The sequence below is a fragment of the Betta splendens genome, chromosome 9 (genome assembly GCF_900634795.4).
Source record: "Betta splendens chromosome 9, fBetSpl5.4, whole genome shotgun sequence".
NCBI lineage: Eukaryota > Metazoa > Chordata > Actinopteri > Anabantiformes > Osphronemidae > Betta > Betta splendens.
This window is the reverse complement of record NC_040889.2, coordinates 7,575,705-7,598,897: the sequence shown is the minus strand read 5'-3', so window position 1 is coordinate 7,598,897 and position 23,193 is coordinate 7,575,705. Positions and strand designations below refer to the sequence as shown.

Below are 23,193 nucleotides of genomic sequence, written 5' to 3'. Positions count from 1 at the left end.
CTCTGTTTTCCCCGTAGCACACATTGATTTCTGTTTAATTGTTTTCATCCTATTGAAGGTCCAATAAAATTTCAGTGCGTCATTGCTCCCAGTCAGACTGTTGTTAACCCTGTCTGAGCAATAAACCATGCAGGCAGAGCTCCACGACGTGGATGAACCGTACTCCGATATGTTATGTATCTCATCCGGCCAGCGTCTCACTGATGGATGTAGACCATCAAACCTAAACCTGTATTTGGTTCAGTTTGATACATAAATGACCAATATTTCTACTATCAGCTTGATCATCAGCGCCACCAACAGCTGCTCTTGCTCTAGAAAGCTCCAGTCTAATGAGGTGATAAGGCCCCGAGTAACATTATTAGTGGAAATGATCCTTTTTACGTACATTCCTTTATAAACAGTAATGGTAAAGTATAATGTTTTTTTCGCAGACGAGTGAGTTGAACACTGTGGTGATGCACAGTATACTGTTCATCTCATGATGTGCGGTGCGGAACAGCCTGACAGGTTGTGTATATTTACACACACACACACCACTGCACATTATTGGCTGCATGTTGTGGCAGATGCTGACGGTCTCTCCTCCTGATCTGGTCTGGCTACGGTGTTCCCTAGCAACTGTTGTATTCCCCTTCTCCTTTACAGTCTCCTCAATGTATGTGTGCCCACGTTTTCCTAAAATTGTCCCGTCTCTGGCTGAAATGCGTTACACAATCGACCTCTTTCTCACGCTCGTCTTTTATTCTTGTTCATCAGCCAGTGTCAGGTACAAAGGTTGTTTCGCGCTCAGCAGTGCTACTGTATGTCTGTCAAAACACAAACACGGGACAGTTTGCACGGTGGTGTGGTTCTCCACAGGTCGGTGCCAGTCAGTCAGTTCGGGGACACAAACACACACAGGCACACACACATATTTGTATAGCAGGCCGAACGTCTGTGCCCACAGTTCGAGGTCAACATTAAGGCATTTGAACAGCCATCGAAATCGACAGTGGGTTCACAGAGGCACATGTGTGTCTCATATAGATGCAATGGGAGCTTCATTGCTAAAACATAGTGTTGGGCCCATTGTTCCTTAGGGACTCACCATAATTAGAAGTAGCGACCCATGACTCAGTGGCTATTGCCCCTCGGCCTTCGTGTGTGTTACTAACGCTGATCGTTTCACACGATGCTGCTGACCTAAAGTGAGCTACATCTAAATGGTACAGTAGTTAATGCTTAGATATGTGTATCTCTCCTGTTCAACTAGATGATGAAGGGAGTGAGAGGGAATCACGCTGGGCTCTACTGGGTTTGATGGGTGACATATGGGTGACAAGGTCTCATGCAGTACTGTATGTGTGGGTCATTCTCAGTGTCTCTCACCTTTGAATTGATTGTTCTGAGTGGTTTCACTCAGCTGCTGTGGTGAGAAGAAGCTTCTGCAGGTGGACATGTGAGCTGGGTGTGTGTCTACAGAGGCCACCTGTCCTGCGTTAGTGTGCAGCGAAGCACCTGTGTCTCACATCTGTCATCTGGAAACATGATCAGTGTGCATTTTCATATTTTCTTTTGTTATAATGACACAAAATCATTTGTAACACATGGTTGACAGTAGAAACCCTGCCTCATTATTTCTTCTTCTTTGGTATTTTCTTTGGCAATACATTTGGGTCACATCCACTCTCCTTATATTTTTCCCTCTGGAAGAGGTAGGTTCCCCTAATCTCAGCACATCTTAATATTTCTCATTGTTTTGTGTTACTTTATTTCCATATTGTCGCCATTGTTCTTGTCGTTACCTGTTTATGTAAATATGCTGACGTATATGCGAAGTTGTCACAGTTTGACTGCCGCTAGCTTAAAAGTTTAGCGCGGCAAGCTAACTTCTGATTTATATGTTTGTATGAATGGACGTAGATAGGAACTGGAGACGGTGTTTATTTGATCAGATGTGGTTATTATTCATTTTATTGTACATTAGAATAAAGTGAGTTATGTCCAATCACTAAGAGGATATCTTTATAGACATAAAGACACAACCGGTTGCACAAGGGCTCTTCTAATAAATAGAACTACACACACCAGGGGTACAGGTGATTATATTTAGACTAGAAAAGACGATTGAACTTTTATACAGATCTACAATAATCAGTAAGATATGATATATTCGTATATGCAGGTTCAATTGCTGCCACTCAATAAAACGGCGTCGCTGCATTTGCAATTCTATTTTTCTTCTGCACCGGATCAGCACCGTCTGATATGTTGGCTGATGAAGCGGATGAAGTCTCACTCTGACCGGATTTCTGCCTACCGCAAGTACAAGAGCTTCGCATTTTGCAGTGATTATGATGAGCCTACTAATAAGCAAGGATTAGTAGCTGGGTGAATTATTTTTTTAAGTAATTATGCTTTATCTATTGGATTAAATAACTGTTTTTTTCTGAAGACTTATCCAGAATACCCTAATTTATTAAAACAAGTATAATATTGTTTAATACATATATTTAGATTAAAACTGTCAGATAATATAGGTAATACTGACTACATACGTTTGGAAAGTTATATTTCGCCACAGCAACCTCGCTCTGCCTAAATACACCTGCAGGCCACGAATGCGGCATCGCAGACTCGCGCGTAGTCGGGCGAGTGAGTCATCCGCCTGACACTACAGGATCTTCGCCGCTGCTGGTTTTTGACAGCGGCGGGGGAGCTGGTGAGGAGAGCGGCGGATCCGTGCGGACCACAGCTTGCTGCTGCAGCGGCTGAGGTGGGGGGGACGCACCGAGTAGCCTGGCACAGTCCCGCTGACACACGCGCACGCACGCACGCACACGCGCCTCATCTTGTCTGCAGCCGAGTCGCGGACGCGGGAGGGAAAACCGACGCCGGGCTGCAGCGGACGGTGAGTTGGAACGAGGCTTTCTCCTTTTCGCCCTCTGATTGCCTCCCCCCGCGTTGTGTTCAGCATCATCATATGTCGTTGGAGAATAATGGTGCAGTGGTTGTGTGAACGTGAAGTCGGTGCAGTTTCTTTTGCACCAACACCCCCGGTTATGCTGCTCGCCTGGAACGGCCAGGTGCGGATAATGTAGTAATAAAGAGACGCGTGACGCTGACGGTCGTATTTCTGTGTGAATCCCGTTGAGCGTTGAAGCGGGACCTTTTCATCTTGAGCCAGCAGAGGATGCAACGTGAGGATCGGCCGTTGTTCTGCAGGAATTCATTCCACGGTTCCTTCTCATTGTTGCAGCCGCCGGCCGGTGCGTGCAGGCCCGCGTCGCTCAGAGGGTTGTTGGACGTGTAGCTGCCAGCTGTAGCTCAGCTCCTCTACGTTTATTTCAAATCTTTTTTTCCTCCTTGTATTTTGACTTGAAGGAATGCTGTGGATATCTAATGTGGATAGGCCGGGTCCTCAGGTGTCTGCCGGTCCAGCAGCCTCCTATTGTTTAGTATTGATGAACATTTGTATTGATTCTATCATAAAATGAATTTTCCATGAGGGAATATTAAAGTGATGGCCTGTTTGTGTATGGCCAATGCATTTCATGTTCTTTGGAGTCAGCCATTCAATCAATCAGTCAATCAATTAATCAGATGAGGCACTGGAAATAGTTTGATCATTTATGTTTCAAGTCTGTTTTTTGATTTTTGATGATTCAATAGTATTTTCTTTTGTTTTTTACAGTCATCTTAGAAGCAAAACAATGAGCTGGTTGTTTGAATAAAGCACCCTGCAGATCAGTGAAGGAGCTGCTGCCTGTGGTCTAGAAGCGTGCTGGTTTCACAGAAGTTGGATTTGATCTGCTTGTGTCTATTGTGGAACGTGGGCCGTTTGTGTGTGAGGGAATATTGGGAACATCAGACTCTGGTCTGTTTTTATATTGCAGCTACTTTCCACTCTCTGATTTACATGATTTCCTAGTTTAACTCCCCTTGAGAACACGTGCGGTTGCATATAGCCCGTTGCTTGGTGATCTATAGCAGATGCCTGGTAATATTGTTTACAATAAACGCTCAGTCTCCAGTGAGTATCACACCTGACTTACAAAACAGCCTGTGAGTGTGACGAGTCAATATCATGGTAATAACTATCTGCAGAGTGAAAAGTGTGAGTTTATTTCATACTGTGTTGATATTTGCAGTCACCATCTGCTGTTGCTGTGACACAATATGAGGAAAAATGACGTGAAGAGCTGTGACCCGCGTAGACAAATAGACCACACATTAGCTTGTCTTGTCTGTAGCCCATGATGCAGAGCTCAAGCTTTTTTTGTCTCATTTCCACACAATATAGAGCAGCCCTGCAGTTTAATTATCCTTAATATTGAGAGGCGGTCAGTTGCTGTGGATGAGAAGCCAGCTTGCATGTAGCCGGTTAGCCTATATGTTGTAGTCAGCATCTACTCGGAACAAGAACACGGAGACAATCACATGTTACCGCCTCCCTCACAACCTCCTGTGTTGCTCTGCACCCATGCATTTGAGACATTCTGTCAATCACAACCCACACAAACATGAGACATCGACATCGATTAATATAAATTTTGCACATTCATAATGTAGGAAATATTTTCACCCTTGCTGTCAAGATTGTTTCATTTGACAGGAAAATAGAGATTTTTCACATGATATTTTAAGGGAACGTCAAAAGCCCAGATGTGAGCGTTGAAATGACACGACGCCTAGTCACCATTTACAGAGGCCACTGTTAATGTTGTCAGCAAAGCTTCTGCCTTTCTTCCAAGGGCAAGATCTGTTTTTGTTTTTGTTTTTTTAGTCTTCGTTTTGTCAAATCCTCACAAAAACATCAATCAGGTAAAATGGTCATTTTGTCAAAAACCCGTGTCTTACTTTCAAATGAAATTGTTATCTTGCTCTGGCATGTTGTGGCACATCCAATATTGTGTGCTGGCACCATAACCCCCCCCTTTTCCAGAGACGTGACTTCTGGTGACGCCTCCCCAGACTGTCGGGGCAGAGCCAGCCTTGAGCCATTACTCACTGCAGCCGCAGTGTCATCGTCACTCTGCCTTGTAACCACGGCCCATTACACACGAGCCAGGTGACGGAGCTTATGGCGCGGTTTGGGTGCTCTGTTGCCTTAAGTGATGACACAATTTTGAGGGCCGCGCAGCATTACTCTCAGGCTGTTTGGAGATCAGGGTTTGAGGTCAGCTCTTCCATTACACTCAGGTGAGACTGAAGCTATAAATTGTGCCTTTAATCTCTTTGCGTCCTGGATTGAGTTAACATAACTAGTGCTTAACAACATTGCCTATTGCCATCACTCTGCTTGTGAAGTGTGTCCTTACTGGCTTTTAATTTCAGTATGTAACAGTTTCCCTCGTGTCCCTGCAAGAAAATCAGCACATCTACATTCTACAACTGCATTGTGTGTTTCGTGTGCCTGCGACACTGCTTCAGGCTGCGCCACAATATGAAAACAATGCTTCTTCCTTTAATTCATCCCCAGAGGTTTTTTGGTCCACTCCCCACCTCAGCAGCTGCCAATGAGGTCTGCAGGTGTGCATGTGCAATGAAGCCCCCTATTGGTCCCGGTGTTGGTTAGAAACTCCAGGCTCATGTTTTTGAGGGCTCTGTGGGCGCTTTAGCCAAATGAAGCACTTACTGTAGAAACACAGAGTCTCAGAGCATCAGTGCCCTGCAGCGAGGATGGAGGCTCTGAGCTGGGGAGGGGCATCAACGTACCCCCACCCTCTCACATACCTCACACCATTGGCTGACAGCTGCACATGTTTGGTTGGGTGTTTTCATTAAGAGACACATTAAATTAACACGACTGGCTGAAGATTGATGAACTTGCTCATGGAAGGAAGAGTTAAATCCAAATGCTGCTGCTCGATTTGTGAGTGTGAGCAGATGCTGTTGTTCTGGCTGCCTTCTACAGAAAACAGATGGTGTGTTTTTGTTTTCAATTTCATTTCCTGTTCCTCCTCCTAAATGATGTTGTTAATGGCATATGAAAGAAACGCAGGATTGCACAATGAAGATGTGCAGCAGCTCACTTTTCTCAGATATCGGCTCATCCCCAGCTAGTTTAAAGTCAGTAAACATCATCAGTTGCCATCTCATCCCAGTGCGTTATTATAGGAGCAATCAAGTTCATACGTTCGTTTAACTGTCATTACTGAGGCCTTGAGCTACGGACTAAACAGGTGGGAAAGGAAGACTTGAGCAAAGAGGAGCACTGAGAGGAGATAAAGGGACACGAGGAGAGGAACGATGTGCTGCTGTGATCCAGCTGTGCCACGCCACCTCTGAAGTAGAGCAAGGGATTAATAAAAGGAGACACAGCACTCATAAGCACGTGCTTTTATGCACATACATTCATACTATGGCACCTATAGTACATGTACACACATCCCATATGGTAGTAGAACTGTCAGTGAAATATGGCATCAATTTGCCAATATTTAATATATTTAAAATCAGTGCTAAGTTTAAAAAAAGTCAAAAAGCACCATAAAATCCTATCAAAGACATATGTTGACATAGACTGTACGCCGTCTTTTTTGAATCTGGTGTTGGTGAAACAAAGGAGAAATGTTTAAATCCCAGGAGTTGGGGCTTAATTCATCGTACAGTAGGCTTAAACTAATATTACCCCCATCCACTAGAATCTTTGTCACAGCTCTAAAATGATTAGTGAGGATTTGGGTCAAAGAAGCCATTAAGGAGCCTCTCTTATCGCACCGAACACCCAATTGGTTCAAGATACCGGAGTCACATGACCAATGGGAGCCAACGATTATTAGTCATGTTTGTACAGTGTCACTGAACCCCTGGGCTTCTTTGTTAATACTCTAGGTAGACACCCCCCTTTCAAGGCATAACGAGATTAGTCTGATGGGAAATTTATCTTCTTGCATGGTTTGTAGAGGGCGTAATTATGATTTTTTTTTATTGGCCCAAAGGTGACGGTGGCCATAGGCACCTGCACAGTGCCGTGGTTTGATACTTCCACTTCAGTAAACCGTGTGTCCTCGATTCTGCGGGTCTGACCTGTCTAGACAACCTTTCTGAAGCCAGCCCACCACCATACTGAAAGAATGCCTTTGTAGGAAAAGATAAAGCAGGCATGAGCAGACGAGCAGGATGGAGAACAGAAGCAGTTGTCAGTGTTGAAGACGAAACATGCATCTATTAACACATAAATGAAGGCCAGACCAATGCCATGTTTAGGGCATTGAACAGTAAAACATCTGTCTTGTTAAATCATTTTTTAAAATTGATTCCAACTTTTAATATAATTTGAATCACATGCCTACACTGTGCATGCAGGGTAAATGGACCCCCCCAAATGATGCCCACGGAAAGCATTTTAATTGAATACGTACTTTTACAAATTAAATATTTGAGATGAGCCAGTTTAATGGATGTTCATGTGTGCTTACTTCAGATACCTACATGTTCTGTATAAACAAGTCACTTCCTAATTTGTCTCAGTCAGCATCACTGGATGCTGCTGGATGCCGGCCCATCAAAGTCAGCCGCGTTTCGCATCAGATGCCACCGCCCTGTTCTTTGAGCCCTAAAGCGCGCTGAGCTGGCTGTTTTCTGAGCCCTCACATACTCTGCATTGTCCTCTCAGAGCCAGCTTTAGTCACCTTGGCTTTTTGCTCCGTGACATAATGCGACCCCCAGTTGTTGTCGAGGCACTTTGGCGTATTGCAGTTTGACATATTTTAGCATATTTCATCTAATGCGGATGTCTTTGGAGCATTCAGCAGTTTTTCACTTAAAGAACAGGTAGAAGAGGTACTATCTTGGTCGGTGGTGGCCAGGTTTGATGTTGTGTCTTTGACAGGCAGCAAGAGGCTGCAGTATGGGCAGTGTTTTACCTCAAAGGGCTCCCTATTAAAGCGGTGAAAGTGAATTGATGCAATACAGTCGTGGGCTCAAATCAATAGAACAATCTTTGATTGGATTAGGTTCGTAACAGTATGCTGCAGAATTACAAACATGGGTCCAATAATTAAAAAAGGAAATCCTTTCATATCACATGAAATGTTTGTTGTGACTTTATCTAATCACATTTAGGCACGTCCACCTTGTGCACGCCACTCTGCCTGCTGGCTTAGCCCTGCGCTCCCCAGCGGCCTCCCATCATTTTCCCACCGTATGCACACTGCTGGTATTGACCCTCAACCCACTCCATCTCTGCTCCGCTCTCGGCTCCGGTCCGTGACTCACAAAGCCCATTTAACCTTTACCCAGCTCACTGCGAGCCAGCACTGAGTTGTTTCCCACCGGCTGCAACCCAGTATCAGTTTCTGTTGGACAATACAGGTCTGGATTTCACATTTCTACACACACATTGTACGTATTAGTGGTCCCTTTAAAATGGAGGACCAGCAAGCCGTCACACAGTCACGGTACTGATGACGCTGCTTTTTTGTCCAGTCATCCATCACAGCTATGCGATATGTCACCTGGAAGATATTTACTCTTCAAAAGGCTCATTTGCAACAGGAAGCATGGGCACTTTTCTAAAACGGGTATCGCATGCTTTTCCCACGATATTCTCCTCTGTGTACATTCAGAAGCAGGTAACCTGAGCTCGCAGGTGTCTGGGGAGTGTCCCCCCAACAGCTGGATCTCCTTACTCTGTTGTGTCGGCAGTGATGCAGTAAGTGCTGTGAAATGCCGGTGTTGCCTTGAGATGTGCTGTAAAAAGGTTAGAACTAGACGAGGCCACGCGCTCTCCGCTGTGAGCTCCTGCAGGGTCCTTCCTGCTGGCACAAATGACTTGTGTTTGACAAATGTGATATCCTTCCTCATGTCTATATGCAAAGAAACGTCTCTTGTCTTCCTGCTCGGAGGCACTGCTACTGCATGGGTGTCTCCAAACCAGGCCACAAAATACTATAGTGAGGGATGAATAATTGAGTGCTTTGCCCCTGTTGTCGCTTACGCTCACAGTTTTGGATGATTGTAGCCGTGCTGTCCTTGTTCTGTCAAACAAGCTAGGAGAGGGATATGAGCCTAAAATCGGACCCGCACTGCTGCTTTCGACTGTATCAGGTGTCGTAAATCCTCACATGGGGTATTGACGGCATTATTAAACTTGGGATTAGACCTGAAGCCCCAGAGGGCTTCTGAGTAGAGTAGAGTAGAGTAGAGTAGAGTAGAGTAGAGTAGAGTAGAGTAGAGTAGAGTAGAGTAGAGTAGAGTAGAGTAGAGTAGAGTAGAGTAGAGTAGAGTAGAGTAGAGTAGAGTAGAGTAGAGTAGGGACCCACATATTAGAGAACTGTGTGATCGCTCGGATGAAGGTTTAATAGCTTTACATACAACTTCCCATAATCAAGATGCTGCTTCTCTTTTTATTGAATCCCCTCCTTTAGTTCATCTTCTTGCAAAGATGAAAGCCTAATTTTATAAACACATTGAAATATATAAATATATATTTATATCAGTGCAATAATAGCTGATATTATAAATACTCCCCACTTTACTAGATCAGTAAGTGTACTACACTTGCCCAGATGGAGTTGAAGTGTCTCAGTGCAGGCGCTGGGCTGCTTTGCTGCGAGGTACGCTCATTGCTTCAGACAGCGGCTGTTTTTAGAGTACCAAAGCGCTGACTGGGGCCTTTGTATAGAGATAGCTGCAGCCTCGCTCTCACAGCTGGGCCCTGCCGTCTGGCCTGCTGCGAGCTCAGCACCGCGGCCTGCAGGCAGCAGAGCCCTGTGGGCAGCCGCTCAATAGTTCATGTCTGTGTGTACAATGAGAGATCCAGTGATAGCAAGCTGCTGGGGTCTGCTGTTTTTGGGAGATGCGTGGTGGCGGAAGCTGGAGGAATACGGACCAGTGAGCTCTCTGTATTGAACCATGGCAAATGTAACATTTATTAGTCATTGGCAAAATGCCTGTGAAGGTTCTTGTTCATCCAGGTCATGTTTATCCCACGGGTTCTGTTCAGTGGCAACTAGGGGACCTAGAACAGAACAACTAATGTTCTGGAGTCTGGGTTGGTTGATGTGATGCAAACCAGCAGACCTTGAGTTATTGATTTCTTGAAACCTTAAAAGTTTTGTTGAAGGTGTCCTAGTACACAATGCAGTCTTCCTTGTATCTAGTATTGGTGTAAAATACAGAACCGACTGTCTTCTCTCAGTGGATTGTCCTGTACAATATTAGCATAAATGGGTATTATCCAAATGGTTTTTGAAATGGCATGAGTGTGTCAGCCATCTTTGGGCATTTCAGACAGACATCTGGTCTATCAGCTGTATTTGCCTAGAGGTCATTGTTTCATCGTGGATTTGTTTAATGAAAATCAGGGTAAAAATGGGAGGCAAACAAATGGCTTGGTGTATATAGTGTGTTCTTTTGTGTGTATGTACTCAATATCGTGTGTGTGTGTGTGTGTGTGTGTGTGTGTGTGTGTGTGTGTGTGTGTGTGTGTGTGTGTGTGTGTGTGTGTGTGTGTGTGTGTGTGTGTGTGTGTGTGTGTGTGTGTGTAATGCCACACAGATCAAACACTCAAGCAACATCACTGAAGCATAGCAGCATCCAAATAAGTCCAACCAGGGTGAGAAGGAACGTGCCATGAGTCACTGGGTGTTTATTTGGACCATAAACAAATTCAGCACATGTAAATGAAGCCAAGCACATTTATTAGGCCAAGTGCAACGCTCCTGTTTAGACGGTGCTGTCATAGCCTCACATGTTGTGGTCAGGGGTTCTTATTTCATCCTGGGTTGTCTTCGGCCTTTTCACGTGCTGAGACTGTAAACATTTGTCTCTTCTGTTTGTGTAGTCCTGTAATAGACTGGATGCCGGTCCAGGGGATGTCCCATCTTTCACATCCAGCATCCTCCATTGACCCTCACATTAATGTTCTGTGCCTGTCAGTTGTGTTGGTGTGGTTCCTTTTTTGCTTCTGTACAGTACGTCTATGGTTCTACGGGCCAAATAATTTTTTTATTCTTAATTTTTAAAGAATAAAATGTCAACAAGGATAAAAACATTATTGTTTCATAGTACTTAAATTTTTTACATTCACCCCTGCTGCTCTCTGGCAATATTGGACTTTTTATGTGATTAATTAATGTGAAGTATTTTATTTGATATGGTGTTTAAGCCAAAAGCACAAAGGCTCCTTTCTTTTTTTATTGAAGTGAAGTAGCTCTTTTTCATAAAACTTGTCACACCACATTATAGAAAATTAAGAAAAGTTAGGATCAAATGAAACCTGTGCATTTGTTGTAGGTTTTCAAATGCTCACATTTACCTGTGTGGCTTTAGAATTTAGGATTTAATAAATTCAGAGAGTCTGTAATCAGATACTCCACATGAAAAGGTCCTTTTACTTAGAAATATAATGAAATTTACTTTGAAAGGACTCTCAGAGCTAACATTCCTCGAATCGGTCTCCAGTGTTCGCTAATCCATCAAACTGGAAAGGTCATAGTTATAACCGTAATCGCACGACAACTCCTCCGAGTCTCCAAACAAGCATTGGCCCGGACTCACTGTCATACTCCAATTAAATATGTAGTTTGATGCTCGATCCATAGGTGTACACACAGAAGCCCGAGGGCAGCTTGAACAAGGTCAGCAGGATGATACCAGCGGTTCTACTCCAGCCTCCCTGATATCTCCCTTTAAAATAGTAACTTCATCCAAGTCACCTCCTGCATCACCCAGTTCCAGTTTGATCTCCTTCAAAGGCTCCTGTGTGGCTCGATAACCGCTGGATATGCTGATCTGTGAGGTGCTTTGTGTGACAGCGTTCTTCTCTACTCATCATGCCCTGTTTTTGTTGAACCATTAGATGAAACTATCCCGTTAACAGACATCTCACGTGGCTATAGCTGCAAGTGTGACATCTGCACACGGTCCCCACCGTTTTTCTACATCTGAGCTGCCTTTGTCTTGACTCGTCGCTTTCTCATCACAACCTGAAGTTGGAGAACGAGGCTGAGCCGTTCTAAATGAATCCCATCACATACAGTGGAGAGACACGGTGTTACTAATATTAGGGGCCTCTATCCTCAGTGCTTCTGTTCCTGTCGGTCTCCGTGTTTGGAGACACACAATCAATATTAGATGTCTCCCAGGCGCCCTATAGGTCTGTTTGCCCTCTGTTGTCCACAGCCCCCTTCTTCTTCTCACTCTTATTTCCACCTCTCTCTTTTTCAGCGCCCTCTCCTCATCCACTCCCCTCCATGTCTTCCGTTCGCTTCCTTGCTGCTTTTGTGTATTCCATTTACATAAGATGTTCCCCGAGGACTTGGCTGCATGGGCATTTATTTCCAGCGTGTTTCTGACATGCCATGTCACTGATGGCCGGGGCTTCGCTCCGTTAAATGCTTGGATGTTATTGCATTCGACCGTCTCCATGGCGACGCTAGCTGCAGCCTTTCAGATATGGGGTGTCTTGAGCAATATTAGCCGTGACCAGCAGGCCAGTTGGTGACACACGGTGACATAACACACTACATGTTGAATGTATTCTTTGTTAATGTTCCTATGATTTAATCGACTTGTCTCCACATCCATTTCTCACATCTGTCTCCTTTATCTTGCTTTTGCTGTTTGTCCATTTTCAGGCTAAGCTGGGAACAATGTGTACGTTTCACAAAGCAGCTTTTATTTTTTGGCCCCAACCAATCACAGTCTAAAGAAATCAGCCTCATGAATGTCAGATGGGTCTTTGTGTCCCTATGTTTGTATTAAAGGAGGTCTCGCATGCCCCCATGTGCCCCAGGTGTAGCCTGAGGAGGCATTTCTCCATAGAGCCTCCACAAATTAACCTAGAAATCAAAGTGAGTGACAGGCCTCTCTCTCACTCTGATTGGTTTACTGCCAAGCATCAGATGGGGAGCTGTTTCATATGCATTGATGCACTGGGTGCCTGTTTCACACACTGCTCCTGTTGAGGCTGTGAAACGAATTTATATGGTATATGATTAAATGTGATCTCCAGTGAGCTCTGGACCCTTTGAGCTGGACCCAGCCCAGCAGAGGAGTGCTTCCTACTGCTCCTTAATCTGGATTCATCTTTCTTGCTCCTGTCTGTCCGTGTACAGATGATGACTCAATTGTGTGGTGTAGAGGGGGAACGGTGGTCATCGGGGGGAATCCTCCTCCACTGACCTCGAGGGGGAAGTAAAGAAGTAACTTTTAAGGGCAGTAAATCTCTGTTATTAAACCCAGCTCTCTGACTGCTCTTTTTGTCTGGGACTGGAGTGCTGTCTGTCATCTGAAAGATGTTCACAGACTAATAACGTTAGGAAAAACTCCATGGCAACCAACCGTTCTATCCTAGACGTATGGGTTTGAAGTCCTCAGTGGAGACTTCAGAAACAGCTGTAAAGGCCAAGCTGACGCAGGAATGTGGCATTTTTCAATTAAGCCTCAGACAAACAAAGAGAGCGCTGTTTGCCGTTTTGACATTTTGTATTTATGTGCCTCTTCTGCGGACAAAGTGGAAAGTATCGGTCGTGAAAGTGCAGTTGCATTGGAGCATTGCATCTACTCAACCCAATGACACGGTGCACTAATTCCAACCTGCCCACTCTATTAATGAGGTTATTTTTCATCCGACGTGACTCCAGAAACGTGCAGACAGATGCACAAAACACAGACAGTGTGAGTAAAATAAGCCTAAGGCCTGCACCGGAGTCTCCTCACACACAGATGGCACGTCTGGTGCGACAACCAGGCTCCTCCAGTGTGTCAACACAGCCCAGGCGTTACTGTGTCCACAGCTGCCTTCCAACTCACTGAGGATGCACATGGTGGATTTTACATGCCGTTGCTTGGCAAGATGACACTGCATCTCCTGTCAGACTGGTTTCCCGACCTCAGAGCTGCAAGTAGTAGCAGACGACTTTAGAATAGAGACATTTCTGTTGCATAAATAGTGTAAAGTTATACAAAAAGCAGGAGAAATGTTATTATTCTGTCATGCAATGACAGTGAGTGTACACAAATACACACACACAGTGAATCCATAAAGTCAGGCAGCCAATTGAAAGGCTGGATAAATAGTTAATCAAAGTGGCATTCCACTGGGCTTTGTGATGTCGAGGTTTTTAATAATCAGACATGATCATGGCATAAGGACACATGGAGAAGCACAGGCCTTTATCGTTAATATCCACAAGCCTATGTTTTACATTTACAGTGTTGTCATGGCAATGTTTTACTGTCCTGCTGAGGATGAGAGCGAGTAAGATCTATTTTAGTTTCGTGAATTCCTCTGTAGGCTTCGTTGAGGCTTAAGTTAAATTAAAACATGCGTATAAGCTTGTCAGGAGGTTAAAGTTAGTGCTAACAATCCCGTTAGTAAGAATGCATATGAAAATACTTTCAGAAAGCAGAACCAGGTGTCTCGTAAAATGCTGGAGCTCGGGGTCGGCTCCGCTAGCTTCCATCTCTCTTTTTTCACCCCCCATTTCTTGCTCTGTGATGATGAAGTGCTTTTAGATTTGCTTGTTAATAATGCATGTTTCTGATCCCCACTCGCCTTTCATTTTTTCATGCGCTCTCCTCCTCCCCCACCTTTCTCCCGTCATCCTCGTTCCAGCTCTCCTGCAGGAGTTTCTGATGTCTTGGTTCTTTCCCATCCCCATTCATTAACATTAACCCCATTTTGTTTAGTTTTTTGCTTTTCTCCTTCTTGTATTTTGCTCATGCTCTCACTGACATTGGCTCATTTTGTTTCAGCTTAGTTGAGATAAGACCACAGATCTCGTCAGTCCACTTTATTAAATAAATATCTTCCTTGTGATACATTTAATTAATTTAGGTTCAATTGACCTGGAGCCACATGATTTATGACGTGATGTGGTTACAGATGAATAGGCAATCTTATCTTCGGTGTTCCCACATCATTCTGTTACCATGGTAATGGGTCAGCGCTTGGGTTGAGCCACTGATGTTCCTCCAGCCGTTCTCCGTCTCTGTGACAACCGCAGCTCACCCATGTGATGGCAGCGAGTTCATTGGAAACACTGTGTCATATCTCTCATCTCACTCATAATCCTGTGCGCTCAAAGTGATCAGCCTCAGTTTCCTGCTTTCATGATCTGCCGCCTTCCTCCTCTGAGCTAACGCCAAGCCACAGTTTTTAATGGCGTCACGTCCCATTTGTGTTGCTAACGTGAGATAAATGGATAGTCACTCTGGGAATTATCATAATGCATTCATGGACATGAAGGGAAGCCTGTTCGTGAGGTGGGGGTCACTGTGTGGATGGTTAGGCTTTTATTTGAGTCTGCACCCCACTGGAGGAAAGCTAATAAAAATGGCCACAGACGCTTCAGTTGTTGATTGAAGGCCCTTTGTATAGAAAGATGTGGGCTCATTTACTGGGTGTTCTCCAGAGACCTACAAACATGTATACATGCAGCATGGCGTGTGACACCAGACTAGTATGACGAATTAAACTAAATATGAAGCTTTGAGGACTGACTCAAAGCTTTACGAGTTTAAGTATCTCTCATTTACAGTGGTTTGGGTGTTGTTCTTGGGTGTGTCCTTTACCCATTTAAGTGAGAAACATTGATGAGTGATTTTGTCTTTTTGCAGGATTTCAGCAGCTTTCCCAAGACTCAAGCAGTGGCTGAGATTCACCTCAAGATTGACCTCATAGGTAAATCAAAGACTACTAATAAAGCTGAAGCATTGTAATGCATGTAAACGGGTTAAATGACATAATGCCACTGCAGATACTCTTTAATCCCAAGTACTCTATACTCACTGTGTACTTTTTGTGTATTCATTGTATCGACAGTATTCCTTAGTTACTTGATGTTCAATGTGACCAATGTGCAGTTACTGTACAGATCATAAAGCCTTCTTCAAACCAAACTACAAGCCAAACATACAGGGAAGGAGCAATGACATTATGAGCAGAATAAGTGAGCAGGTGGTGCACAGTATTACATAAGAAACCACTACAGCGTGTTCAGTACTATCATGGCTACCTGAATGGGCCCATGAGGGCCCTCTGCTAAACAGCTCTGATCTGTGCTTTTAAGTGGGAGTCATTATTCGCTGCAGTTTACGTTACTAAAACCACGTCACAGAAAGCTCTTTGAATTCAGGTTATGGCGATGGAGCTCCTTCAGCTCCCTCCCTCTCCTCCTCTCCATCCCTTTGTGAGTAATCCTGATGAACAGATGGGCGGAGGAGAAAAATAGGGGGAGGTGGGGGCATGCCAGCTTGTTGCGCTGCTATAACACCGTCAATCAGTCCCTTCCCCCTTCTCACCTTCTGCCTCCTGCCCTTTCCCCATCATGTCCTTTTCTCCCCCTGCTTTAACCCTTTTCACCACCACCACCTCGCACTGTCCCTCCATAGCTACCTTCCTGTTTTCTCTGGCAGGCCTTATGTCCCGTGCTGTATTCTAACGAGTGGGATGAACCAGTTACACAGATGACCTTCAGGGACATTTAAAGCAGATATGTAGCAACCCGGGCCATAAAGGTGCCACAGTCTTGCCCTGAAGGACACAAACACGCATGCAGTTGCATATAAATGGTTCTGAACAGTAACTCACGTCACAATAACTCAGAGTCACGCACCAAGGCCACGTGCATCTATGCACTCATCAATCCCTTTTACCAATCAATAACACACAGGACTACTAGTGAGATGAGGCTCGTTTGCATGCCTAGCTGAATTTATGTGGCCACGGTAAATTGGAACGCTTGTGGTTATAGATTTTAGGCTCTTTTATCCAACATAGACAAACGTGTTTCAATTCAAATACACTGTCATACACTTGCTTCAACCAGAGTAATATACACACAGATATGTAAAAAGAAGGTCATATTGAAGTTGCTTGGAAATAAACTAGAGGAAATTGTAAGTGACTAAACAGAGGAAGAGTGAAGTCCAGAGGTTAGATGTGAGCATAGAAAGTGAGAGGAAACAGCACAGTCCCTTATGGTTTTATCCAGCATGCCCTCTGCTCCAAGCGCACCATCTATGACGAGATGAATTCAGACAGGCGAGACATACACACATAACAACCTAACCTTGCACACACATACAGTATACAGTATGAGCATATACAGTGGTGCACACACCAAGCCCAGGATGTGGAGCTGCACATGCAATGGCTTTAAATGAGCTATGCGTGGAGTCTCCTACTTTTGCTTTTAGGCATTTAGCATTTTTAGTTCATCTAAATGTGGATTGTGGAAAGTGTATGTGATAATGTTGTCTCTCCACCGTTGAGTTCATGTTCCAAACTTACAATCCAGGCTTCTGTTGTTTTTCCAGGGATGATGGGCTGTGCTGTGGTTGTAACCTTGCAAAAGTTAATGGACTTGGATTTGTTTTGGTTTACAAAAGGCTTTAGGGAAATTAGTTCTCAGGAAATTCACGGGACAAGAAAAGTGGTGCGTGTGTTCAGCGTTGAGCTGGTTACGTAGGACAGGGGTTGGCATAGATTCAGCTGCCACATGAGACCAATTTGCATTCTTTTATACTTTAAAGTTTACATTCATACTGATGAATTTCTTCCTTGCCTGTATGAATCTTGTTTCTTATCTGTGCTCAAAGTTGAACCATTCACACACGCAGCACAAGCTTTTACTTTACTGCATACAGAGTGTGTACTCATGAAGTATTTTAACTGTGGCCATGAGCGAGGTGTCACCCCTGCCATTTCAGCGTTATCCCAGTGGTCAACAACATGGGAGGACAATAACCCCTGAGGTGCGGATGTGTGTGTGGGGGCATGGCCTGGCGCATGCTGAACATCAGCACTTCACAAATCCTCAGATAGAAAGCAGGCGCTGGGGGATTCTGTGGATGGTGCTAGAATAAACTGACCCCAAAAAGGGGGAAGCTGTGTGCACGTGCAAAAAAAAAAAGAGGCTGAGATAGTTAGTTTTCATTTGGTCTGTGTGTGATCCGGGTCGGGGGCTGCTGGAGACAAAGAGGCTCCCAGTTGTGTCAGTTCACTGCAAAGAAAGTGTGTTAGTGTAGTCAAAGCTGCTTTTATAGCAACATCCTGTGCAGCAGTCTGCTTTAAAAGAAGCCAGGCTCTCTGAAATTTAAACAATTGTAACTTTCTAAGTCAATAAAATGTCAGGTTTGCATTCAAATCAGCTATGCCTTTACGTTATCACTTTAAGTCATGAACTCCACACCTCAAAGCATTTACCTGTGTTTAGTGTGTGTGGAATGAAATACACTTTAGCTTGACTAAATGCTTTATTCTCATTATCAATCTCCTGTGTGCAGCATTAATGCACTGTAGTAAATAATACTTAACTTAAAAAGTTTGCGAATAGTGTCCCATCTATCAAATTAGGGAGTTAGTACCTCCTCTTGTATCTGCCTGCTGGATCAACAAGGTCCAGTCCCAGAGAACCAGGGCTGTTTTCTCACCTTACAGTGGACCAGAGAGAGAGAGAATGGAAAGCTAATGAGAACACAGTAGGCCACTAATATACTGCTCAGTCTGACAGATGCACGCTAGAGATAAGAGCTATTAGCTGTAGTGTGCTGTGTTACAGTCAGTGGTCAATGTTTTTTCCTGTTTATTATCTCTAGTCTTATTCAACTGCTGCCATTTCACTTTAGTTTGAAGCTGAGAGATGCTCAAACGCGTTTTCCGCCTTTGGAAATGCGGTGGAATAATAAAAGCTAAGATCCGTGTTTTCTCAAATGTCAGCGGCCGTTACAGTGGTTTCACATTTAGTTTTCTGTTTCCCTCTGCGTTTGTGGGGCTCAGAGCCCCTATTCTAGTGACCTGGTTACTGGAGTCACTCATGTTGTAAGAAGGCAACTGCAGCTCAGTGTGTTCTGTGCAGCCTGAAAAGAACATATAACTGATGCTAAATGTGACTTTGCGTCAGACTGAAAATTTGTGTTTCTCAGTTCACCCACTGTGGCCTGACTCGTTTATGTCCAAATACAGATATGACTGTGTGCAGAGATGCTGCTCCACTCCATCCGCTCTAGTTTAGTTTAGCTGAAAGCGCTGCGACTCAGTTTATTGTCTCAGAAATAACACCGACACCGTGATTTGATGTGACTGCAGATGACTGTGTTTTCATCCCTCGCTCTAATTCTGCTCCTGCCTCATCCCTCCTCCCAGGCTGTCGTCCCTCACCGGCTCTCAGTGTGACTGAAGGCTGTGGGGTGACCAACTTAGCAGTGGCTTCTGGGACTGCAAGCGGAGAGCCAGGAACACTGTTGGGTTTGTGTCAGCGGGCTGCACATCAGCCTGTGTTGTGGAGACAGTTTGGAAGCTGTTGGTGGAGGTTGCTCCTGTTCGGTGTCTTGATCAGAAGTCCTTAAAAAGCCTAAATGGAACCATTTGTTCTCAGAGATTGGCCCTGGAATTATGTGGAATCATTTCAGCTGATGATTCATCCTTTGAAAATTCACTCACTTGTATATTGAGATGGCTTTTAAATTCACAGCCATTAATTTTCAATAGCTCCAGAAGTGTGGAGCGCTCTGCTCAGCCTGAATCAACGAAGCTAAATGAGGCACATATCCAGGTTAAATAGTTAATTGAAGGTTGGTGTGTGGTGTGGATGTAGCTTGTGTGCGGCTTCAACACCTAATTAGATTTTCATAGGCACTTACTCTCTATAATGGTGCTGAGTCCTCCAGTAATAATGATTTCTGTTGATAAAGACTTCCAGTTTTAATAAAACGCATATCGCAGCGTTGAGCTTAAAGTGGGGGAGAGAACACAATTAGACAGGAAGTGATGGAAAGAGACAAGGATTGAGTGATGCAGACGAAAAAGATGGCTGGAGGGCAGCTCTTTGACCTCTAGGCTTTGACCCCAGAGCGGAGGGGAGAGGAAAGCTGCGCGTGAGAGATGACCGGCCCCCACTAGTCATGCTCATCCTCCTTTGACTCCTTTGTCATCTACTTTGGTGTTTGTGTGTTTGCCCTGTGAGAAAATGTGCAACGGGAAGTGATTTCTTTGTCGGCTTAGCTTCAGGACGAATGTATTCCAGCACACTGCACAGAACAGCCTCATGGCTTCGCGTTTAACCATGACAAATCCACTCAACAGGCTCCAAACACACTATTAACGCAGCCATGCCACAAATGTGTACGCGGGAGCGTTTGTTTTCTTCACCTAAAGGTCAGGAGTTCACTTGAACGGTGTGTGAGCTGCAAATCAAGGGTGCTGAGGTATGCGTCCAAACGATCCTATGACGGTGAACACTGTTTCCAGCTGAAATATGGAGAGCTTGACATTTGCTTGGCAGCTACTTGTGTAATTGTGTCGGCCTGTGTTTCGTACACAGCCGTGTTGTCAGTTGTGATTATTTGTTTTTGCTCTTGGGCAATTAACCTTTTTTTTTTTTTTGCTTTTCTGGAAATGTGACCCAGGTCGGGCAGAAAAAACAAAGCCAAAAGACAATTGCAATGATTTTCAGCAAAGTTATCATTAAATTAAATGTGTCTGCTTTGCGTCAAATAAACAACTTGACATGTTGGCAAATGCTTACACAAGAGACATGCATCCTCACCTGCAGCGTAGACCTGCTATGTTGAGCCTGATAGTTGGAGTGAATCTGCAGTATGTGTCCATTTACAGCTTGGCTGCATGTGCTCAGGTGTAAATCTGTACGTGCAACTTAACATCTTCATGAACTGTTTGTACTTCGATCTAACCAACTCATGCTGTAAAAAACATCCTAAAGGATTAATGATGATGCTCCTTCCCTCAGAATAATCACGTTAAGATGAATATTATACAAGGTATAATACCTAAGATGCCTCAGTGACGTTGGTGTCATAATATATTATCACTTTACATGTACAGGCAGAGGCTTAAAGACAGCACAAGACGCAATAAAAGGCAAAACACACAATTTGCTGCTCCCTGCGTTGCAGTTTCCAAACTCCTATTAATGCTGAGGCAGTTATGTGTTTATAGCGGATGCTTCAGCGCTACGCACTCAAGTGTAACTTGATCCATATGACACACTGACAATGATGCCTCCATTAATGCCCGTTTGTGCCTGCGTGCTCCGCCTGCGTGCAGCCGTATCTGCGGCAGGGGGATGCGATTGTTCCGGCCCGGTGCACTCACATGTCACATGTTTACAGGCAGGGAGACGCACGCGTGCTGTTCTGGTAATCAGTGGCGCTTGTGTTGTGAGGACAATGCAACGTGAACGCAGCTAGCTCCAAATGACCCGGCTCCACCAAAACAACAGCCCCTGCACGCTGTACTGTTTGTAGAATGCTAAAGAGCTGAGGCTTGTTGACAGCTGCACATGGAAAGCCCTGTACTTACTGTAAGTTATGTGGCGTGATGGGCTCTTCTGCACCACAGAGGGGAACGAACAGGAGACAGGCCAGACAAGTGCGTAGCGCTTAAGTTGTTTAAGTTAGAAAGACAGAAGTCAGGTCTGTTTGGACTTGTCTCCTGCCAAAGTGGAGGCTGGCAGAAATACAGGCTGTACAATGGAGAAGTGCTTGATATAAACATCTCTCTGGATGCTGAGCCATGAGAATGAAGTCAACCTACATGTAACAGAAGACGGCTGCAAAGCTGGAGACTAAATATTTACACGGGTGTACATTACATATGGGTCTTTACATCTGAGAGGATGCTTTAAACTGGGTTTTCTTACAGATGTGTGCTGACATCGTGCACACACACTGTAGTAACAGGCTGTGTTGTACTGTATCTGTCTGTGGTGTTGATGCACAGGTTGCTGAGCATCCTGACTGCACCCTGAGTAAAGGTTTCCCCCGTGCTACACCCAACCATGGACCAGAACACGAAGTGGGTGCTGAACATCAGAGTCGTGCTGTTGCTACTTCTGAGTCACGTGACTTCAGCGCTTGAAGTGCCTCTTGATCGTAAGTATTATGAATATCACATGAACAATTATAGGTCATGGGATTCGCAGTAGTAAAGAAACGTAACGTGGAAAAAATAAATTCCATTTTAACACTGTTGATATTTGAGTTTTTACTGTATGAATGAATAGAGAAGTGAACTACCGAGAAAGGACTCAGGTTTCAGCTTCGCATGTTTCATGTGCCTTACAAAACTGTCCCAGATGTAGAGAAGTGGACAAGCATGTCCTTACCTCGCTAAACTCAACCTCTCCTTTCACTGTTTTGCACAAAAACTAACACCTTTCCTTAATATGCTTCTGCAACGGTACGGTGTGTCACGATGGACAAAAAGCTAAAGTACTGGAAGGATGTAAGTTTGATAGCATGTGTTTTGTTACTTTGACTTTGTGTGGGTTTGAGCGGTGTTAACATGTGCATGCAATTATTTCATCACGGTTGCTGTGACTTGCATAGGAGATAGTTTTAGTTGCTTTGTTTGCAGTGAGCCCTTCAGCCCCACAGACAGTAATTGAAGTCTGGCTCGACATCAGTGCTTGCTGCATGCTTCTGCATTTTGATTGAAGTAATAAAGCTGCAATAGGCTCACACTTCACTGTTCCTGTATGTGTTTTTATCAATTGTGCGTCTATTCATGTTCCCCAGTGCCCCAACCTCCCACTATAACGCTGCAGTCTCCCAAGGATTACATCTTCGACCCACGGGAAAACATAGTCATCCACTGTGAGGCCAAGGGGAAGCCAAGTCCTAGGTGAGAGTCATTTTATGCAGACAGACTGCCATTACCTTCTTTGTCTTAAAGCACTGTACCAATCGGCAACTGTCGTCATGGCGACCAATTGAGATAAAGTCGAGCGGAGTGCATTAGATGCAGTTTAGATTAATTTCAAGCTTCCGAATCAAATGAGCTTGAATGGGCCACGCTCCCAACTGAGTGCAGCGATTCCAATCAGTCTGCCCGGATCAGCCACAACGTCTTCTGATGATTAGATACAGACGCCAGTCTAGAATAAAGAGGTATGTGTTATTCTTCTTGCTTCTAGCTTTTCATGGGCAAGAAATGGGACCCACTTTGATGTAGAGAAAGACTCCAAAGTCCTCATGAAGCCTGGTTCAGGAACGCTGGTCATTGACATCAGCGGGGAGAAGGCTGAGGCCTACGAGGGAACCTACCAGTGTACGGCCCACAACGATCACGGCACGGCCGTCTCCAACAACTTTGTCATCAGACAGTCAAGTACGGCTCCACATCACACCCAGTTTTAGTATTTCCACACAAATTAAACATGACCTTCAGCTACGGTTTAATACAAGTCACTGGGGTTGGTTACTGTGCCTGCTTCCCAACATGTAACAGCACGT

At 44.5% G+C, this 23,193-nt stretch overlaps 1 protein-coding gene across 11 annotated transcripts in view; it reads left to right on the top strand.

Moving 5' to 3' along the window:
- Positions 1-2,628: 2,628 nt before the first annotated feature.
- Positions 2,629-23,193, top strand: part of nrcama (neuronal cell adhesion molecule a) — a 32,719-nt gene continuing 12,154 nt past the window's right edge. For 2 of the 11 annotated variants that reach the window (XM_029161468.3, XM_055511726.1), the window contains exons 1-6: positions 2,629-2,893; positions 15,556-15,619; positions 21,680-21,831; positions 22,166-22,183; positions 22,477-22,582; positions 22,875-23,068. In XM_029161468.3, coding sequence (XP_029017301.1) covers positions 21,738-21,831; positions 22,166-22,183; positions 22,477-22,582; positions 22,875-23,068 — 412 coding nt within the window. In that variant the 5' untranslated portion in view covers positions 2,629-2,893; positions 15,556-15,619; positions 21,680-21,737. Of the gene's footprint in view, positions 2,894-5,160; positions 5,185-15,555; positions 15,620-21,679; positions 21,832-22,165; positions 22,184-22,476; positions 22,583-22,874; positions 23,069-23,193 lie in introns of those variants that run through there. The other 9 variants (XM_055511728.1, XM_029161461.3, XM_029161470.3 and 6 more) reach the window with 7 other exon arrangements.